General features: G+C 29.6%; 1 protein-coding gene across 1 annotated transcript in view; it reads right to left on the bottom strand.

The window, feature by feature from the left end:
• LOC113380596 overlaps window positions 1-8,276 on the bottom strand; it is a 10,293-nt gene extending 2,017 nt beyond the window's left edge. Inside the window, exons 1-3 of the mRNA XM_026619777.1 lie at window positions 7,577-8,276; window positions 5,986-6,221; window positions 1,049-1,172 (exon numbers count right to left, since the gene is read on the bottom strand). Coding sequence (XP_026475562.1) covers window positions 1,049-1,172; window positions 5,986-6,221; window positions 7,577-8,143 — 927 coding nt within the window. The 5' untranslated portion in view covers window positions 8,144-8,276. The remainder of the gene's footprint in view (window positions 1-1,048; window positions 1,173-5,985; window positions 6,222-7,576) is intronic.
• Between the last annotated feature and the right edge of the window lie 3,330 nt (window positions 8,277-11,606).

Raw genomic sequence — 11,606 nt, 5'->3', positions numbered from 1 at the left:
ACGATTTCGGGAACACGGATGAAGCAATTTGAATAATTTAAAAAGCATTCTGTCCGTATGTTATAAGGAGACGTGACTGATTAGTTTTTTGCAGAAGGCAGGTCTAGCCGTTCCGGAGATACGAGGCAAAAGTGCCAAAAACGGTAACTCAGTTTTAAGAGAACGGAGCGTCCGATTTGAATAATTCAAAAAACATTTTATATTTGGTATTGACTAAATAAAAAAACTGTTCAAATTTTTGGAAAGGCAGGTCCACGACTTTGAAGATATGGGGAAAAAGTAAAAAAATGAGCCATTTGGCGGTCAAAAATAACATTAGACATGCACATCAAATTATCAGATATTTTATAGAGATTTTGACAATAAGTATAAATTTTGTTTCATTCCTATGGGTTCCGTAGCAATGTTTATCCGTTAAACGGCGACGCGGCGCTTACGCGCGCTTTATATTTTGTTTCCATATGCAGTTAAAGCCGTACGATTGCTATAAAAAAAAGTTCAGATCTTTCAAAATATGTCAAAATAAAGAAAACATGTTTTTTCAAAAAAAAAATTTAAAAAAAAAATTTTTTTTAAATTTTTTTTTCAAAAAAAGTAATTTTTTGTCCAACTTATAGTTTCTTCTCAAAAATCTTATTTTTTCGAAGTAAATTTTTTTCAAGAATGTTAATCGTTTTAAAAAAAAATAATATTTGGTACGGCAAAGTACCAGCAATTTGTCTTAAGGCACAATGCCATACACCACTAGATCTTAAATTAAATATCATTATACTTTACAATTAAGAAAATTATTTAAAAAAGCTCCTCAGAATGGACAAATTATTTAATTTTACTGTTTTTTTTGCAAATTGTTAACTCCATAAACTCCTCAAGAATAAAAAATAATATTTTTGACTTCAGGTAAGTAACAGCTAAACTAAAAATTAAAAATTATGCTGCAAGGATCAATTCTTGCACTTTTATTTAATAAAGGAAAAAAATACTTAAGAAAAATGCTATTAGAATTTCTTTGGTAAAACATGTTTTAAAATTTAGAAAAACAACTTACTGTATAAGATTTCACAAGTAATGTCGGTTGAAGAACCAATTGAGTAATATTTGCTAAAAGTTCTGTAAATAAATTGTCCAACTCCTCCATACAACTTTTATTTCTAAGACGCGAAAGTAAATAACTATGAAGAAAAAAAAATAGTTCTAACAAAAGGTGTAATAAAACATATATAAAAAAATTTTACTCACGACTGTTTTTACAGTTTTTCCTGGTCTATATAATTATGAATAAATCTTATATTGCAATAGAACATCTTCTTACATCCATGGTTGTATAAATTACATAAATAACGTTAACAAAGGCATTTTCCCATTGGAAAGTTTTCCATTTTGCATACGATACTGGTACCTACATTTTGCAACATATTGGGGACAAGGTAGATATTGTAATACACAGGGCAAGAAAATAAAATCATTTTTTAGGATTCAATGTCCTAAATGAAGAATTTGAATACATAAATTAACTAAGCATTTTTGATAACTAATTTACAATAAGAAAAACTAAAAAATTTAAAAAATTCACGAGTTTTCACACAATACTGCATCAGAGATGTAGATTGTACTTGGATGAGAATTTTTATCAGAAAATTTAATTTACCATCAGGATATCGATATTATATGTCTATTACTATGTTTTAATATAAGTGCTAAAGACATTTAACAGTATTCTCAATAAATTTCCTTCATATCAAATTTACGAGAGGAATTACTCGCGAATGCAGGTCAATCGCCAGGAACAAGTTTTGTGCAACAAGAAAATGCAGATAGGAACGAGTCGAACCTTTTTTCTTAAGGTTACAGAAAAAAGTAAATATTTTTATCTTACATATATTTTTATTATTAGTATTCAGTAAAATATATATATTTCAGTGAAATATTTTGCAGACACTACAGCAAATGCCATAAGTTCAGACATATCGATCCGAGTGCTATAATGAATTGCAGATATAGAAACCATGAAAATTTTATATAATAAACGACTTTTTTCTTCAGTAAGTCTAAATATAGTTCTATTCACTATTGATGAATATACAATTTATAGCATATGTTTCACAAAAAACTAAAAATATATGCACAAAATACAGAAGCCATACAAAGTACTTTTTAGAATTAGATTGAAATAAAATCGAATTTATTTTATCAAATAATTCAGAAAATAATTTTTTTTGCTGTCTAAATATGTAATAATTGTATCATTAGTCGTTAGTTAATTTATAGATAATTATTTTTGATATTTTCTATAATTTTATAAGATTTTTTAAATTAATATTTTTATGATTCTCAAATTCAGATTTTTAATATTCAAAATATATTTTATATTTATATCAGCAACAATATAGAAATCAAGAATAAAAACTATTTTTTTTTTTAAAGGGTGATTGTACTATGGATAAAGAACACTTTCTATTAATTAAACGTTTAGATTAATATTGGATTAATGGACTGATTATATACCTAAAATTTCACATATAAGTTTTTAACCTATAACTTTCATAAACCAGAAATGTGGCATACTTCAATTTTTTTTTTATTCCTCGAGACAATTAAAATGTTTCATGGTTTGGGATTAAATTCGTCATATTTCTTAAATTTTATTATGCCGATGTATTGTAAAAAAGAATTTGATGTTCGTCGTGACGAATTTGCTGAAACTTTGAGAGGCGCGAAGATTATTTTTATTTCGACAAAAATTTATTACAAGTCTTCAGAAAAAATGATAAATTATGATTTTTTATGATGTGAAAAATTCTGTGAGACGTTTTTACGATTTTTAGTTATTTTTTTATATGTATTATACTCTAATTGTAAGACTAAATCAATACTTAAATAGTTCGTATCTTGTGGTTTTTTACTTTTAAATTTTATTTATTTTATAACTTAATTTCTTATTTATTATGAAGAAGATAAGTACAAAACAAACAAAAATATCTATTGCATAGACTTTTTTGTTGAAAATTTATTAAATGAAAAAGACAAATATTATATTTAACTTTGTAATGTAATTTGTATTATTAACTTCCCGTATATTTTTTATGACTTTTTGAACATTTACCTTAGTAAAAATGTATGTGTGTGTGTGTATAGTATATGTATATGTGTATGTTTGGATACAATTTTTCGTCCAAGATTTCGACAGCACGTATCATCAGATTTAAATGATTCAAAAAACATTCGATTCATATTGATGAGGGGACGTGCTGATTAGTTTTTGGCAGAAGCAGGTCCAGTCGTTTCAAAGATATGGGGTGAAATAACTAAAATTGCAATTTTGAGAGAACCAAGTGTCCGATTTGAGTAATTCAAAAAATATTCGATTCGAAATGATGCGGAAACGTGTTGATTACTTTTTGACAAAGGCAAATCCAGCCGTTTTAAAGATACGGGATAAGAAGTAATACAATTGGCAATTTTGAGAAAACACAAAAAATATCACTTGTATTAATGTAATTAAGATAAATTCATTTGGCGAATAAAAGTTATCATTATACATATGAACATTAAATTATCAGATATTTTTCAAACATTTCAAAGTATTTTAGAGCATTTTAAAATTTTATTTTACGGTACGGAAAGTTCTAGCAATTTGCCCCAAGGCACGATGCTTAATTTTTGATCATTTTGTCTATCGAAAAATTTCTATTAATTTCGACAAAGATGACCTTTGCTCAACTATATAATCATAGAATATTAAAATGCATTGTTTTTACTTAATGCACAAAAATTATATAGAATCTATATAATTAGATATATTGATTCTAATCTAATCTATCTACTTGTAAACGCATTGAGTGAAAATTTGTATTTTCATCAAGGCTTCAAATAAACTGTTTGCAAATAAAGAGTTCATTATATTTTTACAATATTTTACCATTCTTTTTATAAATTTAATAAAAATGTAAAAAAATATTAGATACAAAAATAGTGGCAAAATGAATGCTTAGAATATAATTTTTATCACTTGTTAGATTTGTATAAAAGTAAGACCACATACTCTTCAGAAACAAATCTCCAAAGGAAGATGTAGTTTCATTTCAGAATAAAATTTGCATCTATTTTACAACTGAGAACAATGGCCGAGTTTTCTATAATATGCATTTCAATAGATCGTGTCACTAGATAATAACTTTCATTTATTACGAGAACCAGACTTTGCATACAGTTAAGTTCAGAATTGACATCTTTTTATTATATGCGCAAGTCATAAAAGCATAATACAGTAAATAAAAATTTAATATTGCGAAGAATTATGATTCTATCATCATCTTATCTTCGGAGATAACTCGTCCCAAGCAAGTTGAACAGTTAGTATTAATATAGCAAAACTGGTCCATCGACATTTCCCATGTGTCCGATGAGATTTATCTTGGATGCAAATCGGTTTCGTATAAGAAATGATTATTTGATGTAATCAAGAGAATCTAAATGGAACACAGTAAAGGATTCTAATAAGAAGTTCCGAGAATCAACCATGGGAAGACAATATTTCAAGCAAAAAATATTATAGGCAGTAATCGCTCAATATTTAATTATAATTAAATTTCATTAGTGATCATTAATCTGATCTGGATTTATATTTCCTTTTAAATGTAATTAAATCTGGTTTATGTCACGGATAGTTCTAACAAAAAAAATAAGTCGCACTTTATGTCTTACTTAAACGTTATCAGAATCTGAACTAGTGGTTGCATGGCATCGTGCCTTAAGGCAAATTTGCCGAAACTACCAAAAATTAATTTTTGAAAAAATATTCTTTGAAAGTAGATTTTTTTAAAATAAAAAATTATCTTCCTGAAAAATTAAATTTTTGTATACTTTTAATAATTTTGGAAATTTTGATTTTTTTTTTCAAAGCAATCGTAATACGTTAGCTGCGTAGAAACGAAATATTGAAGCGCGTGGACGCCGCGTCGCAATATACGGATAAACATTGGTCCGGAACTCATAGGAATGTAAACAACATTTATACTTATTGTTAAAATATCTATAAAATATCTGATAATTTGATGTGCATATGTCTAATGATCATTTTTGTTTACCAAATTGCATTTTGTTAAAATTATTTTTTTGTGATTTCCGAAACCGCTAGACCTGCCATCCTAAAAAATCCCATCATTTCTTCATTTCATCAGTACAAATGAAATATTTTTTAAATCATTCAAATCGGACGCTCCGTTCTCTCAAAAAATGAATTACCATTTTTGGCACTTTTTGCCCCGTATCTTCGGAACGGCTGAACCTGCCTTTGGCAAAAACTAATCAGCACATCTCCTTATCAAAATAAATCGAATGTTTTTTGAATCATTCAAATTTGTTGATCCGTGTTCTCGAAATCGTCAACAAAAAATTGCATTCGCACATACATACACACACGCACACGCACACGCACACACACACATACATACATAAATTTTTCCTAAAGCATGCCAATATGTTCAGATACCTTTGAAACGTAAAGATAAACGGAATTTTTATCATTTATTTGATATTTGTGTACGAACTGGAAGTTACAGCAATTTGCCTTACTATACACAACTAGTTTGATTATATAACCTCTTGATTTTTAATCTGATTCATCAAATCATTCAAACATGTTGTAAGAGCCATAAATGTCTGAGAATTTATGTGGTTCTTGAAATCTGTCTAAAAACAACCTTCACAAATAATATATTTCTAGTCAAAACCTACATCAAAAATATTTTACAACGTATGGTATCTTACTGTAAATAACAAAGTTTTAACAGTTGTGCAAAGAAGAGATTTGTACCATCTGTTAAACCGTCTGTAGATATACAACGTTTTAAATAAATAAATATTCATATCTGTGTATACAATGCTGGGGAGATAAAACTGACCTGCTTAATAATAAACGTGTAAAATCGTTTATGAAAAAAAATTAGTTTAATTATTAAAAACAACTATCCTCTATCCACTTACCCTGATTGATCTACAGAATCTGCACAACTGCTTTCGACGCTGGTGTCGCTGCCGGTGTCTGTCGAAGATAAACTTGCTGCTCTTCTCGATCTACTTGACGCCGAACTACTTCTCGGCCTTTGGCCAATTGCTGTTGCTACTAAGGAATTACTGTTAACTTGAACTGGAGCACTCATAGGCCTACTATTGGTTCTTGTCGTTGGGTTGATAGATAGCAAATTGGATACTGGTTCGTCCTGTTTTGGTTATTTGATGGTAACTGATCTAGGGTAAATGGTCTTCGGAATTGTTTGAAATGGGACTTCAGAATAAATTGAAAGATGAAAATGATAAAGTGAGTGATGGAAAAATTTGCCACATGTGCTATTTAATAACTGAAATACAAAATTTTGTGGAAACATTGATTATGTAGAATTATTTAGGAGGCGTCCACTAACTACGTGTTCGAGTTTTTAAGGTTTTTTGGACCCCTTTCATCCTTGGTGATACGTGGTGATATTCATTCATTCATTCACCTTTCGCACCAAACATTACGTGTATTTTTAGTTACAAAAAATGGTAAAATTTGCTTTTTTTAAATGTTTGATTTTTTAAAAAACTAGTGGGGTGTATGGCATCGTGCCTTAAAGCAAATTGCTGGAACTTTCCGTACCGTAACGGAATGTTCGAGGAATACAGAATGTTTTCAAATAGATTATTATAAATATTGTAACATTGTCTAATATTTATAAGAATTATATAAACTGAATTGTAAAGTTAAAATTATTTGTTTAAAGTATATTAGAACTTTAGTCAGAATTAAAAATAAAATCTGAATTATTCTTGATATACAAAAAAACTAAAAAAGAAAAATGATACAATTTTTTTTCCAAAATCAATTTTGTTAAAACAAGCCGAAAGTTCTTTCAATCATTTAAATTGGACGCTTAGTTCTCTCAAAAACTGCCATTTTTTGCACATTTGGCTCTTCAAAATGGCTGTATCTTCAAAATGGCTGGGCCTGCCATTGCCAAAAACTAATAATCACTTCTTCTAATCATTACTAATTGAATGTTTTTTAGATATTTCAAATCGGATGCTACGTTCACTCAAAAACTCGATTTCTATTTTCTGCACTCTTTGCTCCGTATCCCCGAAACGGCTGGACTTGCCTTTGCCAAAAACTAATCAGCTCTTCTCCCTATCGATAGGAATCGAATGTTTTTTGAACCATTCAAATCGGTTGATCCGGACTGAAAATTTGTATCCATACATACATACACACACACATCCATTTTTTCTGAGGTATGCCAAAATGTTTAGAAACCTTCAAAACGTCGAGAAATGTAAAAATTTTCAATTTCGATTTTCGGCCCATTACAATAACTTACCCTACTGAAAGTTAAAAATCAGGTAAAAATAAATAAACATGATATCTTACTATACCCTTCTCTCCCGCACGTGATATTTTGTGTTTTTTTGTCAAATTCCCCCCTCCCCTTAAAAACCTCACGTGGTTAATGGACGCATCCTAAGCCTACATTTTGCTATATATATTTATTTTATAGTGAATTATTTTATTTTTATTGAAGTCCCATTTCGATATATTTACCTCCTGAAGAACAATAGGTTGCGCCCTCCTCATCGACCTCCTCAACCAGGCTTGCGCCACAACGTCTGGCACAGCCACGTCCTGAATCCAACTCCAATCCCTCCTACTAGACACATGCAAATCCTGATCCGATCCTGTCAACCTATCATTAGGAGCCGTCCACGTTGATCTCAAAGGATTCCTTCTGCAAAAATTCCTAGATTCTCGACCAGCAGACGCCGGTCTCCGTCTTTCGGGTCGCACAGGTCTGGTTTCATCCAAAACGAAACCTTGATTGACATTACCTGCAGGTTCGTCGTTATCTAAACTTTGGAGATAGTTATCTAATTCCATGAGACACTGCTCGATCTCACCAGACGTGTCAGCACTTGCAGGAGGAACTACATCGGTTTCTTCAGGAAGAGTGGAATAAAACGCTTCTTCGTCGATGTACAAGGAATTTAATGGTGTCATAAAAACATCCTCGCTGTCGGATTCATGTTTGTTCGCGTCTACATTTTCAATAACGATCCTGGGATTTTGCGATCCATCAGGACTTCTCAAGTCTATTAAATCCGGCGGAGCCATGATTGAAACTGTATTTTATTTTCATACGTCTACAAATGAAATCACTTTCTTGGTCACTGAGAGAAGAAGAATCTGTATCATTGTTTGTCACAAGTACATATAATAATTACACATCGCGCGCACAATTGTAAACAATTAGAACTTATTATTAAAATTAACGAGACGGCAATTAGCGCTTGTCGTTATTATTTAAAATGAACCTTGCAGAATAATTAATAGCTTTATAATACTAATTGCCAATACCCTCAAAATAACACAAAATATATTACTCAACTTATAAAAACGTAACACAAAAATACTTATAGGCTTTGGCAACATGAAACAATCATGCCTTGAAACTAAACTAAAACGCTCGAATTTAAATGGAGTATTAAAACTAAAACTTTTACACACTTAGCACACAGAACTATCTACATTTTCTAACGACTTTTCCGGCACTTTTCATTTATAAAAATCATTTTATTAACATTTAACGAAGCGCAAACATTCCGAAAGTTTTTAGTTCGAAGCAAGAAATGTTCTTTCACGGCATTGCACCAGCGCAATGTGCTGCGTTCGTTTGGAACAGAACTTGCCTAAGGTACCTGAGTAATAATAGAGGGAGAGCTGGGTGTTTATTTATTTCAAATGAAAAATATAAAGGATAACTATAATAATTTACTACCCCATCTACTACTCTCTATAAATATTAAGATACATTTCTGAATGTATTGATAAAACTGGTGGTGCATGGCATCGTGCCTTAAAGCAACTTCCCGTATCAAAAATTTGAATTTTAAATTAAACCTATAAAATTTTTGTAAACTTTGAAAAAATGAGATTATAGAAATCTTTTTTGAAAAATTTGCTTTTTAATACTTTGAAGTTTTTTTTACACTTCAAATTTTTCTAAAAATTTTGAATTTTTTTCAAAACAATTGTGCTGCATGGCTGTTTTACAGAAGAAATATCCACGGATTTAACGGATAATATATTAGTACGGAACTCATAGAAATGTAAACAAAATTCATACTTGTTATTAAAATCTCTGAAAAATATCTGATAGTTTGATGTGCATATGTCTAAAGATCATTTTGACTGTGCAATGGCGTTTTTTTTACTTTTTTTACTCGATTTCTGAAACCGCTAGACCTGCATGCCCAAAAATTGGAACGGCACTTCATTTTATCAATACAAATAAAATGTTTCTTCAAAACTGCTAAATCTGCCTTTGCCAAAAACTCTGTTCCCGAAATCGTCGACAAAAATTTGTATCCAAACATACATACACGCACACATTAGACACACACATATATCAATTTTTTTAAGGTATGCCAAAATATTCATAAAAATTTTCATTTTCTATTTTTTATAAATGAAGAGCATGTTTATTAACCTTTAAGTGTAATATATTTATTAATAGTTATTATATTTTCCCATAAAATTATAAATATAATTAATGAATTTGATAATAATATAGTTTTAAGAAAATCAAAAATTCTGTCACTAACTAAGGGCCTATATATTAGATTTTTTAAACTAGTTATGAGAAGATTAAATTCAATTAAAACTGAAAAAGTTTTTGAAATATAGTAATTATGTAAGTAGGTACATTTTATCACACAATATAATGAACAATGAATGCAAAAAATAAATTAGAGAATAGCAATAGATAAAAAAAAGTAAAAACGTAAAAGTTTTTCTAGAAATTAAAAAGTAAAATTATTTCCATTGAGTTAGATGGAACGTAGTTAATATCGAAACGCCTGAAAAAAAATTTTTTTTTTCAAACACAACTGTACATACATATCGAATAAATATCTTATACGCTTAGCTTATGATTGTTTCATATTGTAATAAATAGGTACTTTATGAAAAAGAATTGAGTATGCATTGCATTTAAATATATATATCCCGCAAAATCTAACATGAATTAAAATTTGTGAATAAACTTATCACCAGCGCTCTAACTTCACCCACTTTTTCACAATGAAGCCCACTAGAATATAACCATCCCATTCGTACGCAAACGATAATGTTGACATTCAAACAAACTGGTTTTCTGAGCCCCAAAGAAAGAAATTCCACTAGTGGCTGGGATCGATAAATGATCGATTAATCGACTTTTAACTTTATTGTTATAGATAATTGTAAGGACAATTAGTAATAGTCTAAAATGGAGCATTATAGAAAGGTCACAGGAGATAAAAAATATTTTTTTGAAAATAATTTAGTTTTTGGTAAAGGCAGGTCGAACCGATTGAACAGCTAACGTATCACAATTGTCTTAAAAAATAGTTCAAAAATTCCAAAACTTTTCAAAGTATAAAAAAATGCAGTTTTTCAAAAAGGTAAATTTTTTTCAAAAATTTAAAAATCTCAAAAATCGATTTTTTGAGAGTTCTAAAAGAAAATTGAATCTTTTAAATTTTTTTTTTTTGGTACGGAAAGTACCAGCAATTTGCCTTAAGGCACGATGCCATGCACGACTAGTTACAGTTTCCTTTTATTATAGAAACATCCAAAGAAATCGATTGATACCCGATAAATGATGTGAATGAAAACCTGATGTTCCACAGTTACATTCAACACTAATAATTATCATAAAAAAAATAATTTTTATATTTACCATGTCGAAAATCCTATTCATCCTCTTCCAACCACTATTTCGTAAATAGTTACCAAGGTCTATAAAGATCTCCATCCAAAGTATCGCACCTGAACCATGTGTACATTTCAGCTGGTGGAGTTTACCTACTTCCTACCTTTAATTTAAGGGTAAACAGATTACTGGCCTGTATTTAAATTTGGATACTATAAAAAAACTAGGAGAGAGGGCATTGACACCACGTGTACGGATTATTTTTGGGATAATCCTAGTTGTTAACACCTAGGTAATTACGTTGCTTATGGGTAGGAGAAATATAATAAAATAAATCCTCACGTTTTGTAGAAACTGAGTTTCACATTTCTTAACAAAGTTTCATAGAGTTAGTTTCAATAAAATTAGTAGAAAAAATATTTTCTAAATATTACCTTCAAACAACGCCCAAAATATATTGCATCTTCAGATTTCAAATTACAAATACAAATACACTTTTATATGTACATTTGTTTGGTCACTGTCGTCTTATCCGTGTTGCCAAATTTGGGCATCAGTGAGTTCATATTATTCAACACGAATAGTGATTAAGTAATACATTGTTCTCCGTAAGTTGAATTTCGATCGAGTTCAAAAATCTCATTATATAATATACCACGACTGCATTTGTGTCTTGAATAATAGATGTAACTATTATTTTTTAAAATGAGCCGAAAAATATTTTTTGGAAGTTCCAATTTAATATAGAAGTAGGAGAATTTATTAGATTTTCTGAACTAATTTATTCTAGCGTGCATATATGTCCATATGTCCATCATCAAATGAGAAAAATCAACCTTGATTCAACGCGTGCATCGATAGTTATAAATAAATGTGATGAAT

Source organism: Ctenocephalides felis, unplaced genomic scaffold, assembly GCF_003426905.1.
Source record: "Ctenocephalides felis isolate EL2017-DRISC unplaced genomic scaffold, ASM342690v1 CF-g0.4_SCAFFOLD_00845, whole genome shotgun sequence".
NCBI classification, from domain to species: Eukaryota; Metazoa; Arthropoda; class Insecta; order Siphonaptera; family Pulicidae; genus Ctenocephalides; species Ctenocephalides felis.
Note: the sequence above shows the minus strand (reverse complement) of the source record. Positions and strands in the feature narration are given on the sequence as shown.